This window comes from Bacillus rossius, chromosome 8, assembly GCF_032445375.1.
Source record: "Bacillus rossius redtenbacheri isolate Brsri chromosome 8, Brsri_v3, whole genome shotgun sequence".
NCBI classification, from domain to species: domain Eukaryota; kingdom Metazoa; phylum Arthropoda; class Insecta; order Phasmatodea; family Bacillidae; genus Bacillus; species Bacillus rossius.
In genome coordinates, this window is record NC_086336.1 from 65,802,068 (window position 1) to 65,818,624 (window position 16,557).

The 16,557-nt window shown below is 43.6% G+C and overlaps 1 protein-coding gene across 2 annotated transcripts; it reads right to left on the reverse strand.

Annotated features, from left to right (window-relative positions):
* Nucleotides 1–281: 281 nt before the first annotated feature.
* Nucleotides 282–16,447, reverse strand: LOC134535120 (hormone-sensitive lipase). Of its 2 annotated transcripts, none has more exons than XM_063374061.1 (11): nt 15,688–16,447; nt 14,150–14,342; nt 13,703–13,820; nt 12,697–12,804; nt 11,689–11,879; nt 10,610–10,895; nt 8,801–8,989; nt 7,714–8,188; nt 7,481–7,634; nt 6,695–6,820; nt 282–5,745 (listed from the first exon to the last, which is right to left on the reverse strand). In XM_063374061.1, the coding sequence occupies exons 1-11, from the start codon at nt 16,050–16,052 to the stop codon at nt 5,653–5,655; spliced, it is 2,298 nt and encodes a 765-aa protein (XP_063230131.1). In that variant the 5' UTR covers nt 16,053–16,447; the 3' UTR covers nt 282–5,652. The 2 variants fall into 2 exon arrangements, with proteins under 2 accessions (XP_063230131.1, XP_063230130.1); XM_063374060.1 differs by having other exon boundaries at nt 10,610–10,898.
* Between the last annotated feature and the right edge of the window lie 110 nt (nt 16,448–16,557).

The following is a 16,557-nucleotide window of genomic DNA, read 5'->3' on the forward strand; positions in this document are numbered from 1 at the left end:
TTATTAAGTAAAAGCTATTTGAGAAGCACGATGGACCAGCAGAGATTAACAAATCTAAGTATTATATCTATTGAACACAAACGAGCTGCGTTGATCAATTTTGATGATACTATTAACACATTTGCAGCTAATCATGCTCGAAAAATTAATTTTTGAATTGAATTTCTTTGTATGGTTATCAATAAAATATTATACTTAATTCATAATCACATGTATCTTATGTAATTTTAGTACTTAATATACTTATTGGTAAGACATTAATTTTCACTGTTGTGCAAACAATAAACAATAGTTTGATAACAGTCTATTTCATTATAATAAAAAATGTAATTGTATTAGTTTTCCAATTAGAGTACTTGATAAATAAAGGTTCTCAATTATGTATAAGTGAATGGTATCATTTCAACCACCGCTTCTAACGAAAAAGGGTATTTTATAATGTTGGTAAGGAGGGGGCGGCGGCAAATTAGGCTTTGCCCCCCCTAACGAATCTCCTAGTTCCGGCCCTGTGAAGAGAAACAAATGATGTACATTAATTAACCCAAAAATGGTAAGTGTGAACATTTGTAGTTACTTTCCCTGTTATTTTTAATTCATACGGTTTTTTTTTTTTTAGTTTTTTATTTCCAAATTTGTGTATGTGAATGTGAAAAAGCAAATTTAAACCACTACTTAACAGTTGACATTTTCAGGTATAGATACTTTTCATGTTACCCTATTTTATTTGATCAGTTATCGTTTGCTCTTGTGAACATGCGCACGCTGTGATTACTAATTCTTCAGACTCCTGACGTCATGAATCATTTCACGAACGAATCAGACCGGGCGCGTGGCCGGTTCTCTCATCTCGTTCTCTCCGCATTTTCGTTCTCCCGAATCTTTCAAGGTACCGGCTCTCAAAGAGCCGGTTCTTTACATCGCGAACGAATCGCAAGATTTCATTCTCTCAAAGATTCGTTCTTTTTGTACGAATCGTTCACGAACGACCCATCACTAGTTCTTATGCGAGTATATGAAGTAATATTCGATGAAAATGAAATCACACTTGAATATGATTTAAATATTCCTGTGGTTTATTTATATCATTTAAATGATGTGTGTTGCTCTTTGGAGCACAATGAGATGTGATAGTTCTCGCCTTTTTATAATACAATGTGTTCTTAAAATTGTGTTTGCCTCTGCTGTGTTTTGATGGTGCCTGCGAGAGTGAACAGTAAGTAGATCATGCTCAGTGTACCGTGCCTCGTTCGCCAATCAGGTTTGTGTGTTTGTCTTTATTTTTAATTTTTTATGTTAACGTCACAGTTTGTTCCCCCCTGCCCCCTCTGGGCTTTTCATTTTTAGTTATCATTTAATATTAAGCAAATGATTAACTGCCTGTTAAAGTCAGTGATGCACTGGTCGTTCAATCTGTTGGTATTCAGACGTGCGTCTGCTGTGTTATTACAAAAATTAGGTTCCAAATTCTTGAAAGGCAATGATTTAAACAAATTGGCATTTATAATTAACATCATTAAAAATAAACTGCATTAAAAAAAATTATAACAGTTTTTCAAGGAATATACATTTTATTTGTGTATATAATTGGAGAGTAATTATTAAGTCCCAACTAATACAGTAAAATTATTATAGGCTCTTTAAAAAAATTACTTGGAAGTAAAAAAAATTAATACATACATTCTAAGAATATATATTACAGTTGGAATATTTAAAACAGTACATTGACAATTTAACATACAAAACATAAAGAAGTCTTTCAATACAATACACTTCTTAAGAATATTTCCTTGTTAAGTCTAAATATTTTCTTATTCCTTGAGAAACTCCAAGAATAATTTTTTTTCTCTTTTAACAAACAAATTATGTTTGAGAACATTGATACAAAAATAAAGTTAAATTATTGTTTTACTTTCTGAAAAACATCCAACTGCAGTGTGGACAAGAAGTCTTGCAAGCTGGAACCAAACATCTCAACAGTTTCAAACACCGCAAAACATCAAAACCGGTCATCACAGGCGACTTTAGTTTGCTGTCGCTAATAAGTCACTTTGATGACATAGAGAAATTATTTTGTAGTTGCCACAATATATGAGCAGTAGGGTAACTACTGACTAAACTGTTATTTTCAGTGAGGAATCGCAAATGTAGTTTCAAGGTGAAGACATCAGCACGGAGCTTCCAGAGCCGGCGCGACACGTCAACAGCTCGCGAGACCTCTGGCCTGCACGGCACGTCGCGACACGACCCGGCTGGTCTGGGTCCTCACACACCGGCCAATGGGAGCCGTGCTTGCTCGCGGACCACTGGCTGCCAGCGAACACTCGAGCTACGCCACGTCGCAGTCGCTCACAGCCAGGAATACCTTTCAACCACGTCTCAATAGAATATTTATTTATCCTAAACATTTATTTTCTGATAGACATTTTGACGTGATAACGTCTCATAAATCGATAAACGCCGGCTGCACGCACGAAAAAGCATGACTCAATGTCACGTTCCGCCTGAGCCGAGCGTGCAAGAACCGGCCAACCGCCGTGCGAGAAAAAATATCAAACAGGTTAAGGCGGGTTTTTAAAAGCAGCAATTTAAAAATTTTTATTTATTTGTCCAATTTCCTCATTTCAAATTAACAATTTATTGACATTGATTTGATTTCAGTTTATTTCTATAACTTAATTGTTTGTGATTATATTTAAACAAATTATTAAAACTAAATTTGCAAAAACTGTAAATAATATTTGAAAATTAAAAAGTATGCAATTTTTCATCAATGTTTTCTTATTACGTTATCACGTTAAATTATCGTCTGTAAACAGACTTTACAAACAAACCCCTTTTTTTATCACCAGCCAAATGTATAAAAAAAGCTTTCATTTTTTCTCTTTAAGTTAAATATATGTTTGAAATTCTGAACATTTGGACCCTCCTATTGGGGCAAGTTTCTTAACAATGAGTATGTACAACTTATTAACTACTTGTTACTACTAATTTACCTTTACTTACTCTCATGCCTATTAATCATTTAGACTTGTCCATTAGCATTACACCTTTCACATAGTTGCTATGGTTCCACAGTGCATTCAATTCACAATGTAATAGTTTAATATCAGAATTTAAAAAAAAAAACCAAACATAAAAAAGTAAAAATGAATAAAAAATTTTAACTTAGCAAAAAAACTATACGAAATAGAAATTACAGTAAGTCCTCTATTTACGTCGTACCGATTTATGTCGTTTCGGATTAACGTCGCTAATGTTTGAGTACTCATGTTTCAATTTAAGTTGTCGCCGATTCACAATAACGTCGTTTACAATGACCGTAAATCTTTATTTTAACCAAAACACCGTATATAATTCGTTTATAATTCTTTGTTTCCTTCGGTAGTTAATTTATGCTATGTAGCGTAAGCTACACGATCACCGCCTTATCTTATCATACATCATGAGGGACGCTTCCTGCTCTCCGCTGCTCTCCGCGCGGTGATGCAATACTACCAGCCCGCCCGCTCGGCCACCCACGTATCTCGCACGTATCCCGCAACGACACAGCATTTTCTCCTACCCCTTCCGGCCGACCTTGGGCCGTGGCCGGCCGGTGGCATGAAATATGGCTCATTTTGCGTCGTTTCTATTTACGTCGCGGTTTTCAGGAACGTAACCCCGACGTAAACCGAGGACTTACTGTAGTTGTACAGACACTTCAAAAACAGAAAGCACTCCATCACACAGCGTAGCATCGGCTAGAGGGCTTTCTGACGACACTTCAAACAGTAATGTAACTAGAGTGGTGTTGTGATACTTCAGCCTTTCAGGTAAGTACGTACAGTAAATAGATGACAATAAAGAAACATTTGCCTGAGGCTGTTATCGCAAATACGAAAACCTGCAAACCTGACAGCTCAAATTGCCATATTAATATAAAAAATACACCAGCAATATCAAAAATATAGTTGCAAATATTTTTCACAGCAAAGAAACTCATTCGTGATTCCAAATACAATGTTACATTGGAAACACCAAAAACAGAACATCATTAGTAAATATTAAATAACACCAATACAGATGTAGTATTTACAAGTTCTAACAGAAATATTTATATTTATAATTCTTATTGAGAAGTATTTATTTATTCACTCAAATGAGAACCTTATCTTGGGAAGAGAGTTGTGGAATAAGAGTTAAAATGTTTGACCATAGCAATGCAAACACTAACAGTGCAGTAGGGAGCAATATTATATAAGTTAATAGTGATTGTTACTTACAACATCATAAAGAAGCACGTGAAGAAAAAGTGTTTTGTGGAGAAAGACATACGAAAATGACCCTTCATGACGACAGCAGCCAAGTCAATCTGAGGACTGGACTTGAACCAGCAACCCTCCCACCATGAAGTGACTCACGAGGCAATGCCTCAGTGATAATAATCAGCCTACAACTAGACTTCATGCAACTAGCATTCCCTAGTTTCAAAAAAAAATATATACATTTTTTTTTTCTGGTTTTAAAAACAAGTCAACATGAACTAGATAATAATTATCAAAAATAAAAAGGATACAGAAGAAAAAATATTTTAATTTTATTTATTCAGCTGTTATATTTTCTAAGCCATCAAAATTTAAATAATCAGGCTACCTGCAAACATCTTGATGTATAATAATAACCATCACTATGCAAGAATGTTAACGGATGTACAATGTTATATTACATATATGGGAACTTGTCATGATTCCATTTAGAACGTGAAAATATTTTCTGTGTCTGCCAATAGCAACATTGTTATAAAAAAAAGGTATTAATCTATTTACACTGCACTAAAATTATAAAAACATTAGGTAAGAAGTCTAATTTTAGGTATACATTTTCTACATGAAAAATGTAGAATCATATAAGAATAAAATAAGACAGTAAGACAAACATCGGGCGCTGGCCAGGTGCTCCCAATAGGGAGAGACAGTTGCTGACAGTGTTGCGCTGTTGCCAACCTCGAACCAATGGCCAGTCCTGATGCACAGGTAATTATTTAAACAGTTTTATACTTAAATGTACAGAGGGTGAAAGTCGAAAGTGAGCGTGTAAAACAAACACTGCAAGGAACAAGACTGAACACTTCCGAAACGATAGCGTACAGTGGGGAGGGCTTCACATCTCAACCGCTGTCAAGAGACTCAAAAGGTGGAACTCTTTTCAAAATATATTCTGTCTCCCATTCATCTTTAATCTCACAGTAAAATTAAAATACATAATTGGATGTCTAAAATAATTTATATACGTATAGAGAACTGCTGCTACTGTATGTTCAAAGTCTTTGGGCATTATCAACACTTCCATTTCAATTAATGTCTGAAGACAGCAGCAAAGTGGCGACCTGACAAGTCGTTCAGCCACGAACTTAACCGTGTGACAGCAGCAGGACTGAAGGTACACGACTCAAGGGTCACACCACCCACAAGCTGCTCTACAGCACAACAGCGACGTACGCGAACAAGGAAGCAACTTCTTTTGCACTTTATTTTACTAGTAAGTTAAAAATTTACAATTCCCAATCTTTCTCGTAAAGCTTGACTTATTTTCCTGGAAGCCTGAGAATGAACAAAGTATGAAAGGAAGTGCCGGCAGCAGAGGGCAGTGTCGGGCTCTCTGGAGCGACGCACGCTACTGCACGCCGTCCCCTTGCCGCGCCAGTCCCAGCAGGTCCCGGATGCGCTTCACGCACAGCATGGACCCGCCGTGCGCCTCCTTGCTGAACTGCGACCCACAACAACCCACCATCACTCTGCCGTCCCGACACTCCCCTCTCAACACTCCAACTTCGCAGGCTTTCGCGCCCATTGTCTGAAATAGCTCGGCTCCTGGGTCGTAGCCGTGTCCTAGGCGAATAATTCACCGACGCTTCGGTCGACACTGCAGTCGCCATCATCAGGTTAACTGCTCCCCTGATGATGGCGACTGCAATGTCGACCAAAACGTCGGTGAATTATTCGCCTAGGACGCGGCTACAACCCAGAAGCCGAGCTTCTACGTATACTTCTGTTTGAAGTCCTGGTTAGATACTTATTCTTCAGAAGACTCTTCACGTTAGTGTAATAACAACAGGCATCAACTGGAAGTGTTACAGAACCTTTGAATCCTAATTCTGGAAAGTCCAGTCAAATAAAGATCTAAATTGATTTTTTTTTCTTTTCCAATTCTAAAAATAATACATAAAGTCAAAAGGAGACTGCTAACTGAACAGACAATGTAAAGCATAGAACTGATATTAATTCATTTGGCACAAACAACTGAGTGTGCTGGGTTGTATGAAAATGCAGAAAGTTTAAAATAGAGAGTATTTATAAAAAAAAGGGGGGGGGGGGGGGGGGGTTTGTCTGTAAAGTCGGTTTACGGAGATAATTTTACATGATAACGTCATAAGAAAACATTGATGAAAAATTGCATACTTTTATAATTTTCAAATATTATTTACAGTTCTTGCAAAATTTAATTTAAATAATTATTTGTTTGAATATAATCACGAAAAATTAGCTTAACAAGCCCGCCTTAAACCTGTTTGATATTACAGAAGATTTTCTTGCACGGTGGTTGGCCGGTTCTTGCACACTCGTGCGTGCAGCCGGCGTTCATTATTTATTAAGACGTAATCACGTCAATAACTGTAATTTTTGGACTGATGATGCAAATCGGCGCGCGGACTCACCGCGGAGAAGTTGAGGAAGCCGTGCGGCAGGCCGTCCACCACGTCCAGGGAGACGCGGCAGCCCAGGCGGTCCAGCCTCCTGGCGAACATGACGCAGTCGTCCAGGCACGGGTCCAGCTGCAGCGACTGCACACCGACCCTCCCCTCAGCGCCCCCAGTTACTGCCCCGTGGCTCGGGGCCCGCTCACACACAAGCCCGGCCTCACGCACCTTGCCCGGTGCCTGGCTGGCAGCGCTCTACTCGGAGGCTGTGCAAGTGCCGTTACCTTCACGGTGTTTCAAACATTTCACTACGTACTTCTTAAACTACTACGTCAAAGCTTTTGTGCAAATACTCAACGTGTGCATTAAATATAAATACATAGCATGCAGAGCTAAAACATTATAAATTAGTTACAGCTCTTTTAAAATTCAAGAGACAGATATTGTTGAACACTTTCATAAAGTTTAATCTACAATACAGTAAAACTGTGTAAGATGAACAAAAAATATTCATACAGGTAAGTTTTTGCAGTGAAATAAAACTGAACCAGTAAATGATACGCCACAGAAGACAGTGTAATTAGAAATTTTTTTTATATTGATTATGCATTTTATTTTATCAAATACATAGCCTGAAGTAAATGTCGCAAATAATGGAAATGCAAATAATTTTATTTTAATCTCTAAGCAAAGCAGTAAAGTTTACTTCCCGAAATTAGTTTCAAAATCAATGCACTTATCACCGTGCTAGAACAGGCTGAACGGTGATGCCAGGTGACTAGTGACCGGTGAGGAGCGACTCACCAGGATGGACGTGGGCGGCAGCTGGCGCAGAACGTCGTCGCTGGCATAGTACGGGGACAAGTACGGGTCCTTGGGCACCTGGAACTGGAACTCCTCCGAGGGGCTGCGGTGGTGCAGGGCATCCAGCTGGGCCACGGGCGACCGGCTGCCGGCTCTGTCGCAAACACAGCCTCCTGCCGTCGCTATCGCCCTCCCAAACCTCTCAGCTCAGTAACCGGTGGAGCGACACTCACGTATGTTCCCTCGGCTGCCAGCACGCGGCGGGCTTCCTGCTGGACGCCAGGCCCAGCGTGTTGGCCACACTGCTGGTGAGGCTGGAGACGGCGAGGCCCAGGCGGGCGGACAGGCCGGGCTCGCAGGGCGCCTCGAACAACACCTGCTCGTCCCCGCCCGGCTCCGTCGTCAGCACGGGCACCTCGCGGCCCTGCGAGTCCGTGTCGCAGCGCAGCACGTAGCGGTCCAGCATGCCGTCCGCCTCGGGCCGCGCAGACGCGGGCTCCTCAGGGCTCTGGTCCGCCTCAGGCCGCGACCCCAGCGAGGCCAGGGACACCGTGGTGAGCGTGTCGGAGCCACCCCCCGACACGGCACTCTTGTGGGCCGCCAGCTCCAGCAGGTCGCTCTCCGACACCTCCTCGAAGGACTCCGTGTCGTCCTTGCCGCTCGCCGAGGAGCGGGGGGAGCCCGCGCCGTCCCCCGGGCAGGCGTACGCTGCGCCAACCACACCGTTCACCTCTCACCTCTCCCCTCGCCGTTGGTGCGCTTAAGATCTCTCAGAGTTACTCACTGGTTTAAAACAAATAATATTTACCTAAAAGATACACTGCTTATCATAAAACTTTAATCAAATAATGCGACATTATGAATATTTTGTTCATAACAATGCACATTTCTGCACTGCATCAAATACTGTAAAGTTTATTTTCATGGGACAAAATTGTTAATACTGCATTTACCCATAAATAATGTGACTGAATATAATGTGGTCCCAAACTTTTTGATTATGAGTTAATGGAATGGAAAGAGCAATTAAAGTACATAACACTTAAAAAAATTTTAAATTATTATTTTTCTTTATATTTATTAAACCTTTTTAAGTGCCACTTTCGTCAGTAGAGTGAAGCCGCAGTTAGAATAAAAATGGACAGTGCTCGTCTGGGAGGATGTCAGAGAGGGGAGAAGAGAAGTGCCACTCCACTTGCACCCTCAGCCGTCACGCCGGAGCATCTGTCACGGACCGACGTGGCTTACGCGAAGCAGAGCATGTGGCCAGTTTGCGATACTGACTCACTTCTAGCTAGAGTAGTGTTGGTAAACACGCACCCTTGAGGCAGCGCATCATGAAGCCGAAGGGCAGCAGGGGGTCCATGATGCACAGCAGGCGCGAGGGCGACGGCAGGAACGACACCAGCACCGGCACGTAGGCCAGGAACAGCCCGTCCGGCCGCCGCAGGCCCAGCTCCACGCACTTCATGGCCACGCCCAGGTTCAGGTTGGCCCCCGCCGAGTCCCCTGGAGCACCGCCCCCAAGCCTCGCACTACTCACTCCCTCAACCTTTACATGCTATCTGCAATCAACATGTCACTACAACCGATAAGTGAAACAAATACTGCAAAATACCTTAGTTGTGCCTGCTTATTTAAAAAGTACTTGCATTTCAGTCCAGTCTTACACAGTTACTATAAAAATTAATTAACATAACTAAATATTAATTTATGATTGCCTGCAATTTAAAACTTTTAGCACTACTTCTTTTACATTTAGCTTCTTTTACAACAGCCATTTTTAAATGTGAGTTGAATACACCACATTTCCGATTAAATTGTGCACTTAATTGATGTAAATAAGAATTTAAATTTAAGGGAAGACATTTTGCCATACAGATAATAGCAAGCAAGGCATGCCCGCGCCACTCACCGACCAGCACCACCTTCTCGGCGGTGGAGCCCAGCTGGTGGGCGTTGTGCAGCGCCCAGCAGTACACGTGGCAGGCAAGGGGAACTACGAGGGTAAAGGACAGTGGAAGCGCCACTCACCGACCAGCACCACCTTCTCGGCGGTGGAGCCCAGCAGGTGGGCGTTGTGCAGCGCCCAGCAGTACACGTGGCAGGCAAGGGGAACTACACCGAGGGTAAAGGACAGTGGGAGCGCCACTCACCGACCAGCACCACCTTCTCGGCGGTGGAGCCCAGCAGGTGGGCGTTGTGCAGCGCCCAGCAGTACACGTGGCAGGCAAGGGGAACTACACCGAGGGTAAAGGACAGTGGGAGCGCCACTCACCGACCAGCACCACCTTCTCGGCGGTGGAGCCCAGCAGGTGGGCGTTGTGCAGCGCCCAGCAGTACACGTGGCAGGCAAGGGGAACTACACCGAGGGTAAAGGACAGTGGAAGCGCCACTCACCGACCAGCACCACCTTCTCGGCGGTGGAGCCCAGCAGGTGGGCGTTGTGCAGCGCCCAGCAGTACACGTGGCAGGCAAGGGGAACTACACCGAGGGTAAAGGACAGTGGGAGCGCCACTCACCGACCAGCACCACCTTCTCGGCGGTGGAGCCCAGCAGGTGGGCGTTGTGCAGCGCCCAGCAGTACACGTGGCAGGCAAGGGGAACTACACCGAGGGTAAAGGACAGTGGGAGCGCCACTCACCGACCAGCACCACCTTCTCGGCGGTGGAGCCCAGCAGGTGGGCGTTGTGCAGCGCCCAGCAGTACACGTGGCAGGCAAGGGGAACTACACCGAGGGTAAAGGACAGTGGGAGCGCCACTCACCGACCAGCACCACCTTCTCGGCGGTGGAGCCCAGCAGGTGGGCGTTGTGCAGCGCCCAGCAGTACACGTGGCAGGCAAGGGGAACTACGAGGGTAAAGGACAGTGGAAGCGCCACTCACCGACCAGCACCACCTTCTCGGCGGTGGAGCCCAGCAGGTGGGCGTTGTGCAGCGCCCAGCAGTACACGTGGCAGGCAAGGGGAACTACACCGAGGGTAAAGGACAGTGGGAGCGCCACTCACCGACCAGCACCACCTTCTCGGCGGTGGAGCCCAGCAGGTGGGCGTTGTGCAGCGCCCAGCAGTACACGTGGCAGGCAAGGGGAACTACACCGAGGGTAAAGGACAGTGGGAGCGCCACTCACCGACCAGCACCACCTTCTCGGCGGTGGAGCCCAGCAGGTGGGCGTTGTGCAGCGCCCAGCAGTACGCGTACAGCACCTCCTGCAGGGCGCGCGGGAAGGGGGCGCGCGGGGCCAGGGAGTAGTCCACGGAGAGCACGGGCACGCCCAGCTGGCACGCCCACTCGCGCAGGTACATCTCGTGGGAGTGCGAGCTCTGGGACACGAAGCCCCCGCCGTGGCAGTGTATCACGAGCGCGGACGAGGGCGGGAGGACCGGCTGTCCGCGGGCGTCTCTCCCTTCCCCCATCTCCTGGGACACGCATCCGTCGCTCAGTCACGATGTTACCTCCGTCCTGACTGCTCTTGTACATGTACAACTGACCACTCCCATATGAATAAACAAGATTTGTAATTCACATTTGACAAGTCAACTATCTGTTGAACAGATTATACTGTTAAAATGTGCTGGAAACGATTAGATGGTGAAATTCATTAAAACCGCAAAGCATTTCCATACACTATTTATCATCGAAATTCAAGTTAATACATTACTTAGCATTGAAATGGAGCTAAAAGTTTAAAATTTATCCCCTATTTTACTGAAATTAAACCAAATTACTTAAACATAGCATTTTATTATTGTAAATGTAATTAATTTATCACAAATTTTGTACCAAAATGTATTACGTAAACTGATAGGAAAAAATAAATTTTCTGTCGTTAGCTTCTTTTAGTAATAAAATGTTTTTACATTAATGACATTGGCAAATTTTTCAATCAAACAAAATTTTCCAATTTATTTCAATTTTCATTTAGTTTTTTTGTCTTATGCTTATTAATTATACAAATTAATTTATTGAAAAAAGAACAATGAGACTGTTTTGGTGAAATAAGTGCTAAGAAATATTGTAGTTCCATATTTTTTGAATAACACACCATCTTTATGAATAAAGACTACATACAAATAAAGACAATAACACCAAAACCTCATGTTTGACATGATTGACCTAAAAATAAACCATAAATTCTTGTGTCTATGCACAGTATGTGTGATATCTCCAAACCCCAGACGGACTGGAAGGAAGGGGGCAGGCACTCACCATGCCCTCGCGCCGCGCGGCAGACAGCAGGCGCGCCTGCACGGGCGCCGTGCCGATGTGGGCGTCGGGGATGGGCACGGCGACCCGTGAACCGTCTGGCCGGGCGTGCTCCAGCGGCTCCGGCGGGATCGAGATCACCTTGTTGACAGCCACCGCGGGGCACACCATCCCGGGCACTCGCCCCAGCAGCTCTGCAACACGGCGCACATTGATATATACAGTTAGGTAACCATTCCATACATCTCAGTCTTTTACTTTCATTTATTTCGTTACGTTCCTCTTTGAATGTGTCTTGCTGTGAGATTTTTTTCTTTGGACATACGCCATTGATGGTTACACTGTATGTGATAATAAATGTTTTGAGTGTCTAACCAACATGGCACAGACCATGGACCAAAAAATGGCTTCACATTTTTACCATGTAATAATGCTGACATCATATATTATTATTATTATTAACAACGTGGTATAATTATATATAACATATCAACAATAAAAATTAGGTCAGTTTTGTTCTTTGTTTTATGGAAAAATCATATCTCTATAGTTAATCAAGATGAACGCATACATTGACCTCCACAGGGGCGAGATGTAGACATATTTACACTGAGCAGTCAGGAAGTAATCATAACAAAATAACTAAACAATAAACCTTTTTCAGAATTAGTACCCAGAATGAACTTTGTGTAACAACTTTTATAAATGCAAATTCAAGTAAGTAAACTTCGGCTCCAAAAATATTTCTAGCTACAATCCTAAATACTATTCACTAAAATTCATGTTATGTTTGACAGAGTAAATTACAATAAAAGCTGAACAATACTACAATTATGCATATAAGTGTTAATCAACTGTAATGCTCTCTGCACCTACAAAAATTTTAAATCTACATAAAATTTTATCCCAATCCTAACAAACATAGAACTGGGCACTCACTTATCACAGCATGTTGGATAGTGTAACAGGAACGGGCTTACCCGCAGCAGCACGGCGGGAGGACATACGCACCCATCTCGGAGAGCAGCCAGAAGGACTTGCAGAAGTCCACGGTGGCGTACTGCGAGATGTTGACCAGCCGCCGTGCCCTCAGCTCCGGGTCCAGCAGGTACCTGCCCCCTGCACACACACACTGTCCTTGTGAGATGTGCGAGGCCATGTACTCGCATGTACAAAATATAAGAGATAAAACTAATCAAGAGAGAATAACAGTTCCTTCAAAACTTGCATCAGGTGACAGGCAGGATGAACGTTTACCATCCTGATATGCGGTCATTTCTTCAAGACGGTCAGGATTTGATATTTGGAAGAGTCATTCTCGGAACAAGGTGGGTGGGTTTTACCGGGGCAGTGCCTGCAGATGTCGTGAGACCCCTCACGGGACACGCCTACCCTCGTACCTCAAAGCACGCGCAACTCCCATCCTACCTTGCTTTATGGTAGCCTGCCAAGTCAGAGAAGGTATGATAAAGACTTACGAGTAAATGTTTTTTTCGCTGGTTGGTTGCTCTTGAATCGCATGGCCAATACTCTCTGAATAAATCACTGATTTTTCGTCACACCACTGTGGCCACCCCATAAATCAGTGATCTCAACAGTTGTGCCAATCTCACTGGAAGTTTTCATTAAACTTTCAAGACTTTTGTGATACTGCCGGTATATAACAAATCAAAATACAACTTAAGACTTTCAGTTTTAGTTTATCAATGTTGCTTTCAGGCAAATCAAACTACATATAATTTGTGTGAGTCCAATACATGGTACAAACAGTAAATGTTGAAAACTTTGTGGATGGACAGGGACTGAAACTAGAACATTTTGGTAGTTATAATGTTGTGCCCATGTTTTAAAAAAACAAAATAAGTCTAGATGGACATATGGTGGTCGAGGCTTGAGGGTCACACTGACGAGGTCGCCAGAGACGGCAACACGACCCCAGCAGCCGCCGGCGACCAGCACGAGGCTGGCCACATCGGGGTCCCGACCCGGGTCCAGTGTTCCGCGGCAGGCCGCTCACCTGTGACCAGGGTGGCGGTGGCCTGGGAGAGCAGGCCCGGCCTGCTGTAGTACAGCTCGCTGAACGACGCCATCATGATGGAGATGGTCTTCAGTATCTTCTGCATGCTCTCGCAGTACTGTGGACAGCGAGCCCCACGGTCAGGTCACACACAGCTTGGTTCCCCCTCCACGATCACACGCCTCTGGTTCTCGTGGTCTGCGACACAACCGTCGAGCCTGGGGCTCCTCACGGCAGCTGTATTATAGCTGTCCGAGGTGTTCCGAAAATAAAAAATTTATGAAAAAAAAAACTTACTGGCTCTTTACCTTTAATTTTTAAGTCCAACCTTGGCAATAAATACATAGGTAATTTTTTCCAAAAGCCTACAATATGGACTGCAGTATGAACGCATTCTTATTAGAACACTGAATGTTTATCATGATGAGGTGGGAAAGAAGCGAGCACCTGGAAGCCGAGGCAGCGGCCGTAGAAGCAGTACATGTTGATGGCCTCGGTGTGCCTGAGCAGCTCCTCGGCCGTGTGGTTCTCCGCCTCGGGGCTGAACAGCTCCCCGGGCCGGCCCCAGGACAGCATGGTCTGCAGCAGCTGCAGGCAGGAGCCCAGCGACGCCAGCAGGTGTCCGCAGGCCTCCACCTCCCTGCGGCAGCGAGCCCCGTCTCTCCGTCTCGGCTGTCACACGTCCCTAACTTGACAGCCTGACGCTCCCTTTTCAACATCAGTACACTGTGTAGGGCCGGCATGTGGGATATTATCGAATTTTCATTGTTTTAATGAAACTGTTACAATAGTTTCTTAATGGCAGAAAACAACTGTTAACTAATACTAAGTTGGCAGAAAGCATGTAGCCGGCTGTCCCCGGGATCTCTGCCCCTGACTGGGTTTCATGTAAGAAACAAGTCAAGCGATGAGTGGGTGACTCTCTAGCAGTTTGGAATCCTACAAAAAATGACACACACAGTATGACTTTTAAGACTGTTTCTAAATGTTAAATATTGTATGGTTTAAAAAAAATTATTTATATTTTTATAACATTTTTATTATCAAACAAAAATCATTTATTGATTAGGCTACACATTTAAGGACAAATTAGTTTTATCTTTTCAGTATATGATTTCTTTAATATTTCACATTCATTTAACATCAATAAACTACTTCAGGTTCAGGTAGGGTATGTGTTTTTTGATAAAAGTTTTGATTCGCGTAGCCAAGTCTATCCGTTGATCCTAATAGCACTATCCTGAATACATTGATACTGTGGTGAATGATACTTGCTGTTTTAATTTAGTACATTGAATGATCCTGAATAAAACAAAACTTGTGATGTGAGAATGAATTATGAAAAAAATTGAAAATGAATTTTTTTCACTTCCTAAAATTGTTTGTATTGTATTATTTTTGTTATGTCCAGGATCTTTTGACGCATTAATTTGAAACAGCAAGGATAATGTACCACAGGATCAATCCTACAGGAGCATGCCATCAGGATCAAGGAATAAACTTGGATACATAGGCTAATATGGAACAATTATAATTTTTTTTAATTTTTCTCTTGTTCTTTGGTGTTTGACTTCTGCTCGGTAACATTCTCATGTCGTGGCTTTTCCGTAATAAAATAATAAAAATCTGAAAATACTTTTTTGGACACGAAAGGCATTCTGATATTAACCCTGAAAACAACATTTATAAATTCCAACTCGTTTCTGAGAAATTACAGTTTATAGGTCATATTTGATAGCATATGCAGTGAAGCGGCCGTTGACATGTTGTGCTTATTGTTGTTCGATCCTGTGGTTTTCCATTCATAAGAACATGTATGTTTTGCATTTGGATGTTGTTCCGAAATGGAACGTAAATAATAGTATAAAAAAAAACTTTAAACCTTGTGCATCGGAACACAAGTGTACACTCTTGCCAGCCTGGAGGCGTGACCTGGCGTGCAGAGAGGTGCGTGGCGCGCAGAGTGCGTCCGGCCGGGGACTCACTTGGCGTAGTGGCTCTTGCGGAACAGGAAGGAGTCCCTGCCGTCGCAGATCTGGCGGCACAGCTTCACGCCGTGCACCACGCACATGTCCACCACGGAGTTGAAGCTGCGGTAGCCGTTGCCGGGGGTGCTGGAGTTGAAGTCGAAGGAGGGCGCGACCCTCCGGAGCCGGTGCACCAGGGGCGCCACCAGCCCCACGTGGTCCCCCACGGCCAGGAAGCCGGCGTGCAGGCGCTGCCCGCCCTCGCTGTCGTCGCGCCGGAAGAACTCGGCGTTGTTCAGGCACAGCTCCTTCAGCAGCTGGTACATCGCGAAGGCCGGAGACGCGAGCTCGAAGGGCGCGCTCAAGTCGTCGGCCGCAGACATCCCGAACTTATCCTCGACAACCACTCAAGACATTACACTTCTCCAAACTGAAGTTATAACACGTTACACCAAGGTCATGGCGGACAAATTTTTGACATAAACATGTGTTAACACTTTTCAAACGTCATGCGTTTCTCGAACTAAAGCCCCGTGATTATCCAAGCGACCACAGAAATGTATACGTAACATTCTTCATCCAATAACAAACATAATTTAATAAGTTACTTCCGAACAGGTTTTAATGTTATGTAAATTTCGTTAATCGCCTCTTAGCAAGTCCCAACATAAAAAAAACCTTTCAAGTGACAGGTCAATGTAAACAAATAAACATTTGACTGAAAACATGCTTAAAAACAGCTGACAAACTGGGAAGGGAAATTTTCAACATCATTTCAATTTTTAAACTTTTTTGATAGCAATAATTTTAGTATAATCTTAAGTAAAGTATAAACAATTTTCAACCATTTCATAGAAAGAAAACGTTCAGTATTTGTTTCAAACATAT